Below are 19902 nucleotides of genomic sequence, written 5' to 3'. Positions count from 1 at the left end.
GTTCTTGAATATATGTGCACAAATAAGATGACCACCCTCTTTCCAAATGCTTTTGTTGCGCTGCGCATACTTCTAACACTTCCTGTAACAGTTGCCAGTGGAGAACGCAGCTTCCCCACCTGAAGTTAATAAAAACACATCTACACTCCACAATGACACAGGAAAGGCTGATTGGCCTTGCAGCCACCTCAATAGCGCATGATCTAGCCCAGACTGTGGACTTTCAGGTAGCAGTTCAAATCTTTGCAACCAAGAAGGCATGCAAAGCACCACTTTGATTATTCAAATAGATAAATATGTCAGTGTTTACTATGCAGACAAGAAAAGTTACATTTGCTGTTCAGGCATTTGAAAGTTAAGCGTTATTTCAAATTTTTGAACAAGGCATTTTAAGTTGTTAGTTCTCCTTTATTGGGGTAGGTAGCAGAGCAGTACCATGAGAGGAGTAGAACAGGAAGAAGGCAGACTAGAGACCTTTCAAAGTTTTCATCCAAATGAGGGGGTATGGGGTGTCATTTGAGCTCCCTGCCTCAGGTGCCAAAATTTTATGGTCCCATGCCTCCTGTCTCTGTTTGTCTGTAAAACCTCAGTCCTGTGCCTTGTTGCAAAATGGAGCAGGAAGAATGCATTAATTCCATGTCTTGATGTGGATGACATGGATTGGCACTAAAATTGGATGCTTTTGCTTGCGCCCGCCACCTGGCTGTCCTGCGTCCTCAGTCTTTTCTACAGCAAGGAAGAGCGTCTGCATCTGGTGTTTGGTCTCAGCTCACTATAAGGTTTAGGTTTCTGAACCCTTCTGATCTCCCAGAGTCTGGGCATGTTGGTAACTCGGCAGGAGGAGGATGCCTGTCTCTGTCTGTTGGGTGCGCCCTCGGAAGGTAGCTCGGCCGGGCTGCTGCTGAGTCCTCTCCCCGCCCTGGGCGCGGGGCGGGGCTGGGAGCTCGCAGAGGAAGTGAAAGTGAAAGTAGGTAAGAGAAGCGTGTGCTGCGTCCAGGGGAGCTGCTCGGTGGCGGGGGCGCTTCGCCGTGGGGGTGGGGGGAATGCAGACTCTCGCAGGGCAGATCGGGAGCGAATGGTCCCTCCGGCCTCCGCCCCGCGGGGAGAAGTCGCAGCTGAGGAGGAGGCGCGGCCGCCACCGTCGAGCCAAGTCAGAGTCAGACCTGAGGGATGTAGCCCCCCTCCCGGCTGGGGCCCAGCTAGCCCTGGGCGGTGCTTGGCCTGCGGATCCCTCCAGGAAAGGGGGCTCAGCACGGCACTGCCTGGTGCAGATGGATACCGGGGACCGCGGTCCGCAGCCGGGACGAGGCGCGGAGCAGTTCCGGGGGTCAGGTCCGGGAGCCGGGACCCTAAAGGCCAGCTGGATAGAGGCCACGTGGGGTAAGAGGGGGAGGGGAAAAGTCTATGACTAGTGTTTGTGTGACATGCTGCCTCCTCCTAGAGCCCCTCATCGTCTTCTCCCCAGTTTGCCCTTTCACCCTCTCTGCGACTCCACCCAATCTGTCTTCAAGCTTCCCCTACAGCTTTTCGCTCTCCCCCACACCCCTGGTCTCTCCTTTCCCCTCCACTCAGTGCCTTCTTCCGCCCTCCTTCTGTCCCTCTCCCCTTCACCTCTTGCTCTTTCCTCCTCTGCCCTAGCCTGCTCTCCTTGTTCTTATCTTGTAACAAGCAATACTTCATTAATAATGTGCAAGATAGCTTGCACTTCAGCACAGTGCAGCTGAAAGAGATAGGAGAGGAGTGAGCGGCAGGGGTAGTTTGTGTGGGGAGAGAAAGAGGCAGGCGCTGTGAGAACAGGGTCACCTCACCGGCCATCTGTGAGGGAGGGGATTCCTGGATACACGTGCTTTAGATGTCACTGCTTGAGCTGGGAATAATTGGGTTTTAGGTTTGGGGAATCAAACTGAAAAATCTGCATTCTGCCATATATTTCATGTTTTAGCAGTCTCAGATGATGACCCAGCACGCATTGTTCATTTTAAGAACACTTTCACTGCAGTTTTCACAAAATGGAAAGAAGGTACCAATGTGAGATTCTAAAGATAGCTAGAGCACTCAACCCAAGATTTAAGAATCTGAAATGCCTTCCAAAATCTGAGGAAGAGGTGTGGCGCATGCTTTCAGAAGTCTTAAAACAGCAACTCTACAATGTGGAAACTACAGAACCCACACCCCCCAAAAAGAAAATCAACCTTCTGCTTAGGGTGACCAGATGACCTGATTTTATAGGAACAGTCCTGATTTTGGGGTCTTTTTCTTATATAGGCTCCTATTACCCCCCACTCTCTGTCCCGATTTTTCACATTTGCTGTCTGGTCACCTTACTTCTGCTGGTGGCATCTGATTCAGAGAATGAAAATGAACATGCATTGGTCCTCACTGCTTTGGATTGTTATTGATCAGAACCTATCATCAGCATGGACATGTCCCCTGGAATGGTGGTTGAAGCATGAACGGATATATGAATCTTTAGCGCATCTGGCACGTGAATATCTTGCAACGCCAGCTACAACAGTGCCATGAGAATGTCTGTTCTCACTTTCAGGTGACATTGTAAACAAGAAGTGGGCAGCATTATCTCCTGCACATGTAAACAACCTTGTTTGTCTGAGCAGTTGGCTGAAGAAGAAGTAGGACTGAGTGGACTTTCAGGCTCTAAAATTGTACAATGTTTTTTTTTTTTGAATGCAGGTTTTTTTGTACATACTTCTACATTTATAAGTTCAGCTTTCATGATAAAGAGATTGCACAGTACTTGTATTAGATGAATTGAAAAATACTATTTCTTTTGTTTTTTTTCAGTGCAAATACTTGAAATCAAACATAAATATAAAGTGAGCACTGTACACTTTGTATTCTGTGTTGTAATTGAAATCAATAGATATGAAAATGTAGAAAACATCCAAAATATTTAAATAAATGGTATTCTATCATTATTTAACAGTACAATTAATTGCGCGATAAATCACGATTAATTTTTTTTAATCGCATGATCAATCGCAATTAATTTTTTTAACCACTTGACAACCCTACTAGTTATCCTTCAGTATAACATGGATTCCACTCTTTGGGTTAGAGAGGGATGTATGTTGTAGGGAGTGGACTGAGGTAGGGGAGACCTGGTCTCTAGCATCTCAGTTGCCCATCCTTCTAAGAGGAGAGGTACTCTATTAATGAGTCATTCTCTAGCTAACGGTTCTGTAGGAAACCACACATTCACGGAGGCAAACACTTCAAATTTTGAGTGCCTAAAGTTAGACACCTACATCCATATTTAGGCCTTATTTTCAGAGGTACCAAGCATCGGCAGTTCCCATTGACTTCTGTGAAAGTTGTAGCTGCTCAGGACCTCTGAAAATCAGGTCACTTATTTGGGTGCCTAAATATGGATGTAGTTTGAATCCATGTTTGATTTTTTTTTTTTAATGACCAAGTCTCTAAACCCGTCAGTTCTATACATGTTTAATTCACTGAAGCTTCTCAACTCTCTTCTTTTCAGGCCTCTGCTTACACCTCTGGTTCTGGAGACGAGTTGCTGGAATTTTGATTGCTGTTCCTGTGATTTTACTCTTGATCTGGTTTAGCTGGAGTAAGTGCATTTAAGACAAACTGATGTTGGAAAGGCAAAACAATATCTCTTTCCTTTCCTCCTTCCCACCTCAGAGCCTTCTGACTGCTATGAGGATGAGAGAGATCTACTATTTATCCCCCTCTTCCCCACAACCTAATGGCTACTCTGATGGAGGAGAAAGGTATCCTTACCTTTCCCCCAGGCTTCTGTTTCTGGGTCCCTCTCAGACAGTAGCCCAAAACGTGTAACCCTTTCTTGACTGTATTCAGTCAACACACTTAAAATCTCTACACCAGCATATGAAGTGCAAATCTTGCCCAGAGCAACAAGCTGTCCATTTCACCCTGCTCACTGTGTCATTCCCCACCCCCGAGTACAACATGGACTGTGGGACTGCTGTGCCCCCTTTAACTCTCTGGCTCAGGATACCTCAAACTGCTCTGCTTGTGACAAGCAGCCCCTTCAGGCTTTGCTCTCACACAACTATTAGCATGTGAAGGCACACCCAAAGTTACATGCAGGCTCTCACAGCCTCCCATGAACTATACACAGGGAGACACTAATAAATCCCTGCAGCTTTGCACCCCAGTAAGATGCCATCATACACTGCTCAAGGCTTCCTTGGACAGTGCAAGCTCATAAGTCTGTCATTTTATGAAAGAAAATTCATATGCACCAGCCCTTGTTAACCTGAGCTGAGATTCCGTAAGCATTTCAATCAAAAATATACTGGCTGAGATAAAACATTAAACAAGTTTATTAACTACAGAAAGCTAGATTTTAAATGTTTAAAAATGTTAAGTGTAGCTGTCAGAGTTAGTTACATAAGAAATAAAAGGTAAAATCCTAAACTTTATCAGACTAAGCAAGATTTGAATCAAAGAGTTTTTCTCACCTTACTGGATGTTATAGGCAGAATACAGTTCACAGTTCATATTAACTAGAAAGCCTAGTTAGGACCATCCCTTCTCCCTGGTTCAAGGAGGCTTCCTTTTTGCTTCCAAACTATCTTGTTTCCAGGTGTTGAGATGGGAGAAGAGAGAAGTGGTCTGGTGATGTCACTGTCCCTGAGTTTATACTGTCCTCCAGGTGCCTGGAAAAGTACTGGCTCTAACATGGAGTCTTGGATCACATGTCCTGGTGTGCCTTGCTAAGTCAGCAGTTATTCATTGCCTATGTACTCTTTGAGGAGTCTTCAGGAGGGGCCCACCGGGAGAGTAGATTCTCATTAATGGGCCATCAACACATTGCTGGCTAGCACTGTTGAAAATCTGTCACCTGGGTGTTAGTTGGCCTTTGTTACCACTGAAAGGCTAGCTGTGGGTGTTTCTCAAACTCAACATACTTCAGTAACAAACATGTAGCAAAACTTCATAAGTTTACATACAATGTTAATACATACAATTCAACAGGATAGTAAATAGATCATGACTTTTCAAATAATACTTCACAAGGCATACTTATAGACTCATAGATTCATAGACTCTAGGACTGGAAGGGACCTCGAGAGGTCATCGAGTCCAGTCCCCTGCCCTCATGGCAGGACCAAATACTGTCTAGACCATCCCTGATAGACATTTATCTAACCTACTCTTAAATATCTCCAGAGATGGAGATTCCACAACCTCCCTAGGCAATTTATTCCAGTGTTTAACTACCCTGACAGGAACTTTTTCCTAATGTCCAACCTGAATCTCCCTTGCTGCAGTTTAAGCCCATTGCTTCTTGTTCTATCATTAGAGGCTAAGGTGAACAAGTTTTCTCCCTCCTCCTGATGACACCCTTTTAGATACCTGAAAACTGCTATCATGTCCCCTCTTGGTCTTCTCATTTCCAAACTAAATAAACCCAGTTCTTTCAGCCTTCCTTCGTAGATCATGTTCTCAAGACCTTTAATCATTCTTGTTGCTCTTCTCTGGACCCTCTCCAATTTCTCCACATCTTTCTTGAAATGCAGTGCCTAGAACTGGACACAATACTCCAGTTGAGGCCTAACCAGCACAGAGTAGAGCGGAAGAATGACTTCCTGTGTCTTGTTTTCAACACACCTGTTAATGCATCCCAGAATCACGTTTGCTTTTTTTGAAACAGTATCACACTGTTGACTCATATTTAGCTTGTGGTCCACTATGACCCCTAGATCTCTTTCTGCCATACTTCTTCCTAGACAGTCTCTTCCCATTCTGTATGTGTGAAACTGTTCCTTCCTAAGTGGAGCACTTTGCATTTGTCATTGTTGAACTTCATCCTGTTTACCTCAGACCATTTCTCCAATTTGTCCAGATCATTTTGAATTTTGACCCTGTCCTCCAAAGCAGTTGCAATCCCTCCCAGTTTGGTATCGTCTGCAAACTTAATAAGCGTACTTTCTATGCCAACATCTAAGTCGTTGATGAAGATATTGAACAGAACAGTCCCAAAACATACTTATCACAAAACATATTCATATAACCGTGGCAAATGTGGGGGTACCAGGGTGCTGTTTTGAGATATAGTGCTTCAGTCTGCTGCTTAGAGCTTTCACAGGCATCTGCAGAGCGAAATTGACCTGATTCATGTCAGTTCCACTGCTGCCCTCATGTCTTTGAATAAAAACAGTGTAAACTGATCAGGCTGGTCAGTTTGTTGCTGTACTTCAGCTTGGCAAAGGTGTGAGGAGCAGCAGAGGCACTGGAACTGTTTGTCAACAGACTTAGGAAGACAGCACCGTATTGGGTACACTTGGTTTCAGTTTGGAAGGTTTCCTGGCTTCAGCCAGAGAAGCTAAGAGCAGAGAGTCAGATTCACCATTTTGTGTCAAGCTAGGTTTATGTCTGCTCTGAGTTGCTGTATCGGTGCAAATCACCAAGGATACCAGTGAATCAGGCCTTTAATGAAAACTTAGGTTCAGCAGAAGTTGATGGTATTTTCCTGGGAAAGTTTCCTATGCATTCTTGGTGACTAGACAAATGGACTTTTCAAGCTCTCTCAAAGCATTTCATCTTCAAACTGTTTAGCTACTATTTACTCTTGGTAAATATTATAATTCCTAGTTTATAGATGGAGAAACTGAGGCAGAGGTGTCAAGTGACTTGCTCAAGGTCACACAGTAAATCAGTGGCTCAGGCAGATTGGAACTTGAGCTCTTGGCTCCCAATCTTGTCTTCAATTTACTAGACTACATCTGATTTTCCACTTTTCCCCATCACTGTGTCTAACTAGTAATAAAGGCCCAGATCCTCAAAGGCCCAGATTTAGACTTCCAGCTTCCATTAATTTCAGTAGAAGTTAGGGGCCTAAATACCTTTGTGAAACTGGGCAAACGTGCCTGTATTGCTGTGCAAAATTTGATACTATTTCTAATCTGATATTAAAATTTTAGCTAAACAGAATCAATGCTTCTCGTCAATTTTTAAATTAGAACTGTCTTTAATTTAAATAGAGTGCTTTCCAAGCTCTGTCTTTAATAAGGCCATTAAAAAAATAATACCAGTCCTGGTATTTAACAAAACAGCCCAAAAATTGTTCTCCTTCTCAGGTCCTCCTAACCTGCTTGTGGTGCCATATTCTAAATAAATAAATTGCTGCTTCATCATGTAGGTCATTCAAAGGTTTGCAACATTCATAACTGTTTAGAATTAATGTTTATTTCAGCTTAATCCTACATACTTAACTGCATTAAGAGATGTTATTGAGGTTGCAAAGTCAAGCACTGAAAAGTCAGTAAATGCCAGTATTATGATTGTCTGTGCAACTTAATTCTGCCACCTTCTGCATATATATTATGATACAGTCTTTAATGATGTGACCACATACTATTTTTTCCCTGGGACCCCAGCCTCATTCAGTATCCAGTATGGTTGGTGTGCAGGTAGTGAGGCAGCTGTTCAATATTTTTATTCTCATTATTTAATTATTAGTGTACACTATCCAAAGCCTGCAGTGAATAAAACATTATTCATTTCCTGGTAGTCTGCAGTTGAGCACTTGTCACTGTACTATCTGAGGACCTCGCAAACATTGAGAAATTTCTCTCTACAGTGAGGTAGAAGGGCATTATGATCTCCATTTTACAGATGGGGTGATTGAGACAGACTTGCCTGAGACCACACAGTGTATCAGTGGCAGAACCAGACTTAAAATTTAGGACCGCTTCACTCCCAGCCTTGTTTTCATTCCTTCAGACCATGCTGCCTTACTGTCAAGCACCCACTGACTTTAATTGCAGTTACGGGTGCTCAGCACTTCTGCAAATCAGACCTCAGGTGTCTTGGTTGGGCACCCAGAAAATGAGAAACATGTCATTAATAGTCACCTGCAAAATTTTTGATTTAAGTGCCTTGTTCAGCATCACATAAGAGTCCCATGGCAGAGCTAAAGATAGAAATGAATTTGCCTATTTGGCATTCACCTGCTTTACCTATAATACCATCCTCTCCACACATTTGCTAACTTCTAGAGCAAGTGAGGTAGGGATCCCACATGCAGCCTAATTTACTACACAACCTTGATTCATTTTCTGATCATTATCCATCAGTTGCACTGACGGAGACAGGGACCTGTAAAAAAAAAGAGTATGTGATCGTGTAATTAAACATTGTATCATAATGCATATGCACAAGAAGGCCAAATTAAGGTTACATGGGCCACCTAAGTTCTGGCATTTTCTAGGTTATGAGTGCTTTCCTTTTGCAACATAAATAATGGTCTTTTAACATAGACTTAAGGTCAGAAGGGATCATCATGATAATCTAGACTGACCTCCTGCACGTAGCAGGCCACAGAACCTCACCCATCCACTCCTGTAATAGACCCCTAGTTGCTGTTATCATCAAATTATGGTTTAAAGACTTCAAGTTACAGAGAATCCACCATTTACACTAGTTTAAACCTCACTGAAAGTCAGTGGGATGTAGCCTTTTAATAGTAGGTTCTTTTAAAAGTGATTTTAATGGGAGTTAGGCCCCCAACCTGTTTAGGTGATTTTGAAAAGATCACTGTAAGTGCCAAAGTCAATTTGAACATTTTACTCAATGTGTTTATCTCACAATCTCAAATCCCTTCCAATGCCCCAAAGCCCCAAATGTTCTGCAGTCAGCTGTCTGCCCTCCCATGTTCTGCCAACTTTTAGCTGTGTATTTTCAATACAGAAATTTACAGCCCATTGCCAGTTGATAATTTAGGGAGAAAATAAAATAAATTAAATTTAATATTTTAAATAATTAACAGAAGATATTGTATTGCATTGTTCAGTTTAATCTTTAATTCAATACAAGCTTCCATTTTTTAATATATTAGAAGTTGCAGCAGAATTTCCAGGTTGTTGTAGCAGTAGCACAGACACCAAAGTGCCTTGCCACAGAATGTAGAACCAGCTTGCTGTGGTGTTCTTAGAGAATAGTGAATAAAACACACATTTTATGTATTTGCTATGTACTAGGATAGTAATATTCACTTCATTTCAAATAAAGGTCTTCCCATATTGCCTCACCTGGAGCCGTGCCGTGATGACTGGCTATACTACAGAAAGAAATGTTATTACCTCTCAGAAGATCAAGCAGACTGGGATTCCAGTCAAAGCTTCTGCTCTGCACATGGGGCTTCTCTTGCTGTGATTGAAAGCCAACAGGAAATGGTAAAGTTTCCATCCTTCTGATACAGCGTCTCTTCCCTTACTCCAATGATTCCTGTAATTTCATCACTCTTCCCCCTTCCTCCTCTCTCCCTTCCACCCCCACTCCCTATACACCCTGGAATATCAGAATATGCTAGAATCCAACATAACATGTGACAGAATTGTTTGTCACTAACAATGAAGTCAAATCACAAACATTATGTTCAGTGACATATAGGTTGTTTTCCATTAGCATCCATTACAGAAGCACATTCATGTTCTGAGATGGGGTGGAAGGAGTTTTCAGAAATTAAAACTGCAAAGTGGGCACGAATTAAAAGTAACCATTAAAGGAAATAAAAATTTGAGATGGACTTTTTTGTGTTTCTTTTTTAATGAACAAAAAGGGCTAAATGTTGTTTTTTTAATAATAATTTTTTGCTTATTAGAAATTTATCCTGTACTCCTAAAGTCAGTGTGAGGTTTGCAATTTAACTTCAGTGAGTGCAGGATCCGAATTTAGATCTGACCTACCCAGAAAGAAAATAGAATGAAATGGTGAAAATCAAGAAAGAAAATTGAACAATTGGGAAAAGTAAGGGATATTTGTTCTATATTTCTCAACTTTTATGCTGGTGTAACTTTACTGAAATCAGTGGAGTTATTCTGGCATAAAACTCCATCAAGACAATGGTGAATCAGGTCCAGTGTACTTAAACACTGTAATCTCTTAATCTAGAGATGTATTTACTTAGATTTCTCCTACTCTCACCCTTCACCACTATTAGTTGAGTGAAGTCATTGTGCTGAAATATTTTGCTTCCTTCAGCATTGTATTATCTGTTATCGATGATACACAGCTGATGATATTAATGATCTGTGCACTTTTGCAACTGCAGGAGTAGCAGAGCATGAGGTGAGGTGGGGTGAGGATATACCAGTGTCATTGTATTGGTTTCTTTCTGACTGGCTGAAGTTGTATTTTGGTCTGCTCTGATCAGTGACCAAGGCTCTGTCTGTCCAACAACATGGCTGACTGGCTCATCCTCCACTGACTATAGTTAGTGACCTGTCTGTGCTTTTAAAGTTGTTTCTTGCAATGAAATTTAGCAATAGAGCAGTAGCAATCTAATCAAGAAAACACGTTAGGCTTGATTGTCCACTGCCTTGTACCTTGTGTGGCTATTTAGATCTGTGCAAAGATGAGTAAAACCCTCCCTATTCAGAATAGTGTCATTTTACACCCACATGGTCAGGCAAAAATGACAACACAAGGTGCAGGGCTGGGGAGAATCAGACCCCCGGTATCTGTCTTTAAAATAAAGGCAGGAACCCATTTTCAGAACGTAAACTCTTCCCTACTGAATGGATTCATAAAAGATGCACTTCCCAGCATGGAAATTCATTGTGACATATGTTTTGTCTAGAATTTCATAATGAATCGAATGCGCACAAGAGACTCTTGGATTGGGCTGCGCAAGAAAGGAGCCGAGTTCTACTGGGTGAATGGAGAAACACTTAATACGAGTCTGTGAGTTATCTTTCAAATGTGCTATGTAAGAGGAGAGTAAGGAAGGTGAGAAATTAAGGGCTTGTCTACACACAAAAGTTGTTCTGCTTTACTTTTACCATCTAAAGTGGAACCGTCCCCCATCCCGACTGTGTGGACACAGTTATACTGGTATAAATGTACTTAGGGGAAGGGGAATAAGCTATACTAGTAAAAATCGCCTTTATACTGATGTAACTGTGTCCTCAGTAGGAAGGCTATATTGGCATAACAATTTCAGTAAAAATATCACGCCCCTAACTGAACTAATTGTACCACTACAAAACCCGTGTGTAGACCTGGCCTAATGCTGTTGTCCTTCACAGAAGCTGGAGCTATTGTCCCTCTGAACTATTATTTTCCTTTGTTCATTAGGAGAGAGCTCAGCTTCTTTTTAGTTAGTTAGAGAAGGAGGAGAGAAGAATTAGATACTGAAATTGTTGCTGTGTGTATGGGAACAGTAAAGTCAAGAAACTGGCCTTCTTTCTACTCTACTACATCAATGCTGATCTGAAAGTACTTCAATGACTGCAATGGAGTTACTTCAGATTTACACCAGCTTAAATGAGATCAGATCTGGATCAATCTGTTTCATTTAATCTTGTTGCCTGTCTTTTATTTGACTATATGCACATTATGCTGCTACAGTCATGACTGCAATACATGGTATGCATAAATTTCCACCTTATGTGAGGAGAAATTGACAGTAGTAATTTTAGTGGGTAAGATTGTTCCCTAAACAGGAATTACCTATGCAATAGATTAAACTCCATGAGGTTACCCTTATTTGAATTGTCTAGGATCCAGAGGTCCTGTACTCTTTTAATAGCTCTCTCTAGTATAGCGCTATACTGATAAGGGCTCCAAAACTAGTAGATGTCCCCAGAAGCCCCACTAAAGATTGGTTCCCAGTGTGAACTGGCAAAATGCCTGAGGCAGAATTAATTAAGATGATTTTCTCCACCAAGTGGGTGGCCACCTCCACTTCTACCCCTCAAAGACCTAGCACAGGAGGCTTTTCTGAAGTCTGGAAATGAGGAGACCTGTGCTACAGGTGGGACTTCCTCTTTCTGTGGATTCCTCACAAAGATTTTGCTGGGATTTTGTCCTCTTCATCCATGAAGATGGTCTGGGCCATTCTTCATATTGAAATACCATTTTAGATTTTGAACTGCCTTGCACATTCCAAACACACAAGCAGCCCAGTAACCTAGCATCCAGTTGTAACTAAAGTAACCTTCTTTAGAAAGGGTGTCACACTAGGCAATAGTGAGAGTTTTCCATATGCAAGAGTGTCACATGGTAGGTTCCATCTCTCCTTGTGTTTTGCTTTGCAAACAGGCCCCCCCCCCACTCCTCTCTAAGTCCAGCACCATGTGCTTATAATGTTTTATACCCATTCATGGTCTCCATAGCATAAGGCTTTCCCCAAGTTTCTACTTACTCCCTAGGCACCGGATGAGAGGAGGAGGGTGAGCTCACCTTTCTGAGCTCCTAGGCTTCTTTGCTCTTCCTTCCAGCCTCCTGTCCCATCCTGTCTCCTTTTTAACTGCCCCAGCTGATGAGCTGAATCCCCTTGTTAACTGGTTGATCACCCAGTCTTTAATCAGTTATCTCCCATTTGAGCCCAGGCAGGGAGGCTTTACAGAGTGCACAGAGTGGTGAGTCAGCCTTAGGCTACTCCTGTTCTGACCCACAGAGTGATGGACAAAGCAACACGTTTGTTCCTCCCGAATCAGACAAATGTCAAATGGTTCCCTAAAATGTGTTCTCTGGGGCTTCGTCGGCTCTAGTTTTAAATTACATAAGCAATGAAGCATTGATTGTTTATTTCAGAATTTCTACCTTAATTCCTATTTTCTTATGGTTTTTCAGATTTCCTGTATACCTATCAGGTCATGAAGAATGTGCCCACACAGATTCTATCTCCATTTCCACATCAGAGTGCAGGTTACTCAGGAACTGGCTCTGCAGTGTGGGTCTGCCTCAGTCCAGCACACTTTCTCCATAGGACACAACTTGATGTATAAATCCATGGACTTTCTTCACATGTGGATCACTGGCCTGTAGTCCACAATACTTGAACATTTTGAAATTCAGGATCACAGTAGCAGCAGAGAAAACAGAGCCATTGTGGGAGGGTTCATGAATGCACATCTTCAGTGCCAGCTGGATAGTGATAAAGAGAATAGTCATCCCTACATGGAGAAGAATGATAATTCCTACGGAAAGCTTGTAGGGTCCGGGGGAAGGGCTGATATGGTGATAGCAATTGTAGCAGACTTGAGTGAGTGGACAGGACACTGACCATAATGAGACCTAGGAAATGACTGCAACACAAATATTTCCTTGTTTGAGCTTCAGCCCAGCTGAGAAGAAAGATAATAACGCAGGTAAAGCAATCACTTCTCAGAGAGGGCTTCAAAGCACAGTCCTAGACCCAGCAAACCATCTTTGCATTTGTAAAGAGAAATCTCACTTATTGGGGACCTCAGTTCAGCAATGAGACTACTGAAGGAAATGAAGCTGGCCAGCCTCCTTGAGAACTCTGACATGGAGCTCTAAAAAGAATGATGTAGAATAAATAGATTTCTTGGATGTGTAAAATGTCACAAAACGGTTATGTAAACTTTCTTACAAAGATAATGTACAGTGTCCCTCATGCTTCTTGCTGTTTCTGTTTTATTCAGGGTTTTGTAATTCTGTACCTAAGAATTTCAGATTCAGCTTTGTGGTCCTGGTGTTTCAAAAACACCTAGGTGCTTAACACCTATTGAAGTTAGGGACCTAGGCACATTGAAAATCCCACTACATGCCTATCTGCATCTTTAAATACCTTTAAAAATCTGTCCTATTATTCTTCTCTTCCTCCCTCCCCGCTCCCACAATCTTGTCTAAGACCTTGGATTGTTATATCACCTTAAATGTAGATTGGAGACTGTTTGATGCAGTGACAGTGTTTTTACTTGTTTGTTGAGGTGCCTCATACATCATGAAAAAATAAATGTTAATTAAAAATGTTTTTAAAATGCAAAAGGCAGCATATCTCATAATAATTATGATCAGTGCCTAGGATTTCTGTTACTTTTCGTCAGTAGATCTCAAAGTATGTTACAAAGGAGGTCGGTATCCGTGACATTCCCCTGGTGTTATCTGGACTGGTGATCTGCTAGGTCACTCCAATCCTCAACTCTGGGAGCCAGCCTTACCCTGCTCTTCTGTGAGAACCCCACTCCTGGGCTGGTCACGCACAGCCTCTAGCACAGGGGTCGGTAATCTTTCAGAAGTGGTGTGCTGAGTCTTCATTTATTCACTTTAATTGAAGGTTTCACGTGCCGGTAATACATTTTCATGTTTTTTAGAAGGTCGCTATAAGTCTATATATTATATAACTAAACTAATATTGTATTGTAAAATAAACAAGGTTTTCAAAATGTTTAAGAAGCTTCATTTAAAATGAAATTAAAATGTTGATCTTATGCTGCCAGCCTGCTCAGCCCGCTGCTAGTCTGGGATTCTGTTCACCTAGGCCAGCAGTGGGCTGTGCGAGGCCAGCGGTCGGGACCCCAGACCATCAGTGGACTGAGCGGCTCAGCCCCCTGTTGCTCAGGGGGTCCATCTGCTGTCTTCTGCCAGCTGGGATCCCAGCTGCTGGACCCGCTCAGTGGGTACTTACCTTCTCCCTGGTTCTGGCCCATTCTTTTCCTCTCTCTGCACTGAGCTGAGAGTGGGAATGCACTGAGCACAGGGCTGGGGATGAAGGGTCTGGCCAGGAGCTAGAATGAGGGAGGAGGCTCAGGGTTGGGGCAGGAGGTTTGGGTGTGGGGCACTTACCTGGGCAGCTCCCATTTGGTGTGAGGGGTGCAGGTGGGAATGTGGGGTTGGATTGGTGTGTGCAGGAGCTCCCGTTTGGTGCTCAGGGTGGGGATGTGGCAGGTGCATTGGGTGTGGAGTGAATGGGGATGTGGGGGGGTGCAAGAGTCAGGGCAGAGGCTGGGGGCATGTGAAGGGGGTGCAGGTGTCAGGGCAGGGGGGGACTGGGTATGTGTGGGGGTGCCAGTCAGGGATGGAGTTGTGAGGAGTGGGGGTGAAGGAGTCAAGCAGAGGGCTGGGTGTGTATGAGGGAGGTACAGGGCTCAGGGCAGGGACCTGGGGATGGTGGTGCAGGGCACACGGCTCGGAGCACGGACCTGAGGGGTGTGCGGTGCTCAGGACAGAGGGCTGGGTGTGTGTGAGGGGGGGTCAGGGCAGAGGGCTGGAAGATGTGTGTAGGGGGGTCAGGTCAGGGAGCTGGAGGGGATATGCCACCCGCCCTTCCCCAAGGCCCTGCCCCCACTGATTCTCTGCCTCCACGGGGAGCAGCGAGCATGCTGACTTTGCTCCTTCTCGACCCCCTCCCTCACAAGGGCCATCAGCTGATCAGCTGGCAGGGATGGAGGGACGGAGAGGCGGAGAAGGGGCAGGAACCCAGCACACTACGGGAAGAGGCAGGTTAGCTGGCAGGACCAAGCTTCTGCCTATAGGTGTGCGCAGCACATTTCATTAGGATGTGCACCCAGGGAACCCTGCCCTAGCCCCACCCCTGCCATGCCCTAGCCCTGTCCCCATCCACTCCCTCCTATTTCCCGCACCCTGACTGCCCCCCTCAGAACTCCCAACCCTCCTGCTCTTTGTCCCCTGACTACCCCCTCCTGGTACCCCTACCCCTAACTGCCCCCCAGGACCCCACCCCCTATCTAAGCCAACCTGCTCCTTTTCCCCTGACTGCCCCCCTAGGACCCTACCCCCTACCTGTCCCCTGACTGCCCTGACCCTTATCCACACTCCTGCACCCAGACAGAATCCCTGGGACTCCCATGCCCATCCAACCACTCCCTGGCCCCTGACAGGACCCCCAGAACTCCCAACCCATACAATGTCTCCTGCTCCCTGCCTGCCCCAACTCCTCTCTACACCCCTGCCTCCTGACAGGCCCCCCGCAGAACTCTCGACTCATCCAACCCCCCCCCAGCTCCTTGTCCCCTGACCACCCCCTCCAGAGATCCCCCCGCTTACTGCCCTCACAGGACCGTCCTTGCTCCCTATCCCCTGACTGCCCTGACCCCTATCCACCTGCCCCACCCTGACAGACCCCAGGACTCTCATGGCCCATCCAACTCCCCTTCTCCCTGACTGCCCCCTCCAGAGACCCCCTGCCCCTATCCACCACCCCCAGGATCCCACCCTCTATCCATCCCACCCTGCTCCTTGTCCCCTGACTGCCTCCATCCCTTATCCACCCCTCAGGCAGGCAGCAGCGTGCCATTAAAAATCAGCTTGCATGCCATCTTTGGCACGCATGTCATAGGTTGCCAATCCCTGCTCTAGCATGTAAGCTGCTTGGATTGTGCAACCGAATGACACTAGCCACTATCTCCGGTCCTGGAGACAAGCCTAGGAACCTCCATCTTGCAGTGTCCAGTTATGCCTGCTGGATGCTGCAAGCTTATATGAGTTTGTCAATTTAACAAAGAAATTGATCTGTACCAGGCTTGTTATCCTAAGGGGAGTTTCTGACACACTTCAGACCAAATGCACTGCTTCAGGTAGCATAAACAAACAAATTTATTAACTACAAAGATAGATTTAAGTGATTATAAGCCAAAACATAACAAGTCAGTTTTGATCAAACGAAATAAAACCAAAACCCATTCTAATCTGATCTTAACACTTTCAATGCCCTTACAAATTTACATGCTTCTCACCACAGGCTGGTTGGCTGCCCTTCAGCCAGGATCTCCTCTTTGATCAGTGCTTCAGTCACTTTGGTGGTGATGTCTGTAGATGTAGGTGAAAGAGAGAGGAAGAGCATGGCAAACATCTCTCCCTTTTATGTTCTTCCTTCCCTCTTGGCTTTGCCCACCCCACCCCGTTCAGGGTCAGTCATCGTAGTCCCTGACTGATCCAGGGAAGGGGGGTGACCTACTCGAGAGTCCAACAGATCCTTTGTTACTGCCTAGGGCAGTGTCCTTTGTTCCTGTGTGGCTGGGCTGGGTTTGTCCCATACATGCCCTGATGAGGTGTGAACTGCCTCTCTGCTCCTGGAGAGTTTTGCCTGGATTTATTTTAAGCCATGAGGATACATTTTCAGCCTCATAACTATATACCTGTAATTACAACCTATAACATTATTACAGCATTACTATAACAACAATGCTCAGTGCATCATGAGCCTTCCAAAGACACCCAACATGACAAACTTTGCATTGGACACTACACAATCATAAGGATGAACATGGGGCTGCAAGGTGTTCCCCGTGAGATACAGTGTCACAGTATCATTACCCCCAGTTTACATCAAGGACATCAGAATTTGACATTTTAAAACAGAACAATTTTTGAGTTCTCTATGTGTTTAAAAAGCTTTTGAAAATGTTTTCCTGAGCAAATCCTTTATAGACAGGCTGACAACTCAAGAATGGTTGGACAGATTTCATTTCCACAGACCTTATCACCATTTAGGTGAAGGGTGAGCTTGGGACGTTTCAGCCCAAAGGATATATTTACTCCCAGAAAACAAACATTTGAGAACAAACATAGCTAAGCACTGCTGTTGTGATATTACTGTAGAAGTGCCCTTGCCAGGAAAACCCTGGCTGAACCAGTTGCTTGTTCTTGTTACACTCTTCAAATGCAAACAATTGCTATTTCAGAGAAGGGAAAAAAAAGTGCTCTGTGTCTGTCTGATTTCAGCACTGAAAGAGAACAAAGTGTTTCACTTAACCATGTTAAACTTATTTATTAGAATATGGGTGTGAGCCAAATTCTCCTTTTAGTGAAACCAGTGTAAATCCAAGGTCATTCCATTGCCGTAATTGGAGATACTTGAATCACTGCAATGTAACTGAAAACAGAAATTGTCCCCAGAAGCGTAATGATTTTAATTAATTAAAAACCATTTTAAACTTCTTTCATGATTAATGCATTTTGATATTCACAGATTTCATTGAGTTATGTATGATTGGTGATAAGAATCTAGAACAATGGATATTGGAAATTAAACACTGAGCACTAATTAGTATTTTAACTGAAAATAAAGCTAATAGCTCCTACATAATCAAGATTCTTCAGGTAAACTTCTGCCCTCTGTTACACTTATGCAACCCTATTGTGGGACCTGCCCAGATACGTAACTGAGACTGAGGGTATGTCTACACAGGCAAGTTTCTGTGCCACAAGTTATACCACTTTTATTAAAATGCTGGAATTAAACCACTGTTGTGTGTCCACACTCTGCTCCTGGTGACGCTGGCATGCATCCACATTAGCAGCTCTTGCAGCAGCAAAGACAGCAATGCACTGTGGTAGCTATCTCACTATGCAGCTGGCTGCTGGGTACTTTGGGAAGGGTTCGCAATGCCTCATGGGGCAGGCACAATGTCACATGATGCAGGTTTCCCAATCCCATTGTTCCATGGGCATCCTACTACATTGTCAGCTGCTTTTCAAATGAAGTCGTGTGTGTATGTGTGTGTGTGTGTGTGTGTGTGTGTGTGTGTGTGTGTGTGTATGGAGGTGGGAGAGAGACAGTGTGTTTTGGGGGACAGAGTGTGTCAGCATGCTGTCTTTTAAGTGCAGACAGCAACAGGAAGCAACCGATCCTGAAGCAGGGGGAGGGGGAAACCTCGATATCAGCCCCTGTCTCCCTTCTTGAGCTGTCTGTACAGCAATCTCTCTCTCTCTCTCTCTCTCTCTGGGTATGTCTACACTACGGGATTATTCCGATTTTACATAAACTGGTTTTGTAAAACAGATTGTATAAAGTCGAGTGCACGTGGCCACACTAAGCACATTAATTCGGTGGTGTGCGTCCATGGTCCGAGGCTAGCATCGATTTCTGGAGCGTTGCACTGTGGGTAGCTATTCTGTAGCTATCCCATAGTTCCCACAGTCTCCCCTGCCCCTTGGAATTCTAGGTTGAGATCCCAGTGCCTGATGGGGTAAAAATCATTGTCGCGGGTGGTTCTGGGTAAATGTCATCAGTCATTCCTTCCTCTGGGAAAGCAACGGCAAACAATCATTTCGTGCCCTTTTTCCCTGGATTGCCCTGGCAGATGCCATAGCACGGCAACCATGGAGCCCGTTAAGCCTTTTTTTACTGTCACCGTATGTGTACTGGATGCTGCTGACAGCGGCGATACTGCAGCGCTACACAGCAGCATTCATTTGCCTTTGCATGACAGCAGAGATGGTTATCAGTTCTGTACTGTCTGCTGCACCATTGTAAATTGGCAATGAGATGATGGTTATCTGTCATTCTGTACTGTCTGCTGCTGTCATGGGTGCCCCTGGCTGAGGTTGGCCAGGGGTGCAAAGACAAAACTGGGAATGACTCCCCGAGTCAATCTCTTCTTTATGGTATCTAAAAATAGAGTCAGTCCTGCCTAGAATATGGGGCAAGTGTACTAGAGAACCAGAGAACACAGCTGCTCTGGGTCAGATCTCGCAGAAATGATGAGCTGCATGCTATTCTAGGCGGTGTCCTTGCAATAACCCCACCTGTTGTTTCCCTCCTTCCCAAACCTTCCTGGGCTATCGTGGCAGTGTCTCCCCCATTTGTGTGATGAAATAATAAAGAATGCAGGAATAAGAAACACTGACTTGTTACTGAGATAAAATGAGGAGGAGGCAGCCTCCAGCTGCTATGATAGTCCAGGCAGGACATTAAGCAGTGTGGGGGAGAGGAACCCAGCATCCCGCTGCTATGATAGTCCAGGCAGTACAGAATCTTTTCTTTACACATGAAAGGAAGGGGGCTGATGGAGCTCAGCCCCCAGTTGCTATGATGAGGACAGTTACCCACCATTCTGTACCATCTCCTGGGAATGACCAGGAATCATTCCTATTTTTACCCAGGCAACCCCAGCCAGCCTCACCTGAGGCCAGCCAGGAGCACTCACGGGCTGATGATAACAACAGATAGCAGTCATATTGTACTGTCTGCCACCGGGGAGGGGAGGGGTGCGGATACTGCTCTTCACTGCCGCAGCATCGCGTCTACCAGCAGCATTCAGTAGACATAGGGTGACATTGAAAAAAGTCAAGAAATGATTTTTTTTCCCTTTTCTTTCACGGGGGGGGGAGGGGTACATTGACGAGCTATACCCTGAACCACCCCGGACAATGTGTTTGACTCTACAGGCATTGGGA

General features: G+C 44.6%; 1 protein-coding gene across 1 annotated transcript; it reads left to right on the top strand.

Moving 5' to 3' along the window:
- Nucleotides 1-975: 975 nt before the first annotated feature.
- On the top strand, nucleotides 976-14121 carry LOC127046921 (C-type lectin domain family 2 member L-like). Its single transcript, XM_050944599.1, has 5 exons — nucleotides 976-1380; nucleotides 3500-3589; nucleotides 9022-9185; nucleotides 10592-10695; nucleotides 12589-14121. The coding sequence occupies exons 1-5, from the start codon at nucleotides 1044-1046 to the stop codon at nucleotides 12722-12724; spliced, it is 831 nt and encodes a 276-aa protein (XP_050800556.1). The 5' UTR covers nucleotides 976-1043; the 3' UTR covers nucleotides 12725-14121.
- The last annotated feature ends 5781 nt before the right edge of the window (nucleotides 14122-19902 follow it).

Source organism: Gopherus flavomarginatus, chromosome 1 (genome assembly GCF_025201925.1).
Source record: "Gopherus flavomarginatus isolate rGopFla2 chromosome 1, rGopFla2.mat.asm, whole genome shotgun sequence".
NCBI lineage: Eukaryota > Metazoa > Chordata > Testudines > Testudinidae > Gopherus > Gopherus flavomarginatus.
Note: the sequence above shows the minus strand (reverse complement) of the source record. Positions and strands in the feature narration are given on the sequence as shown.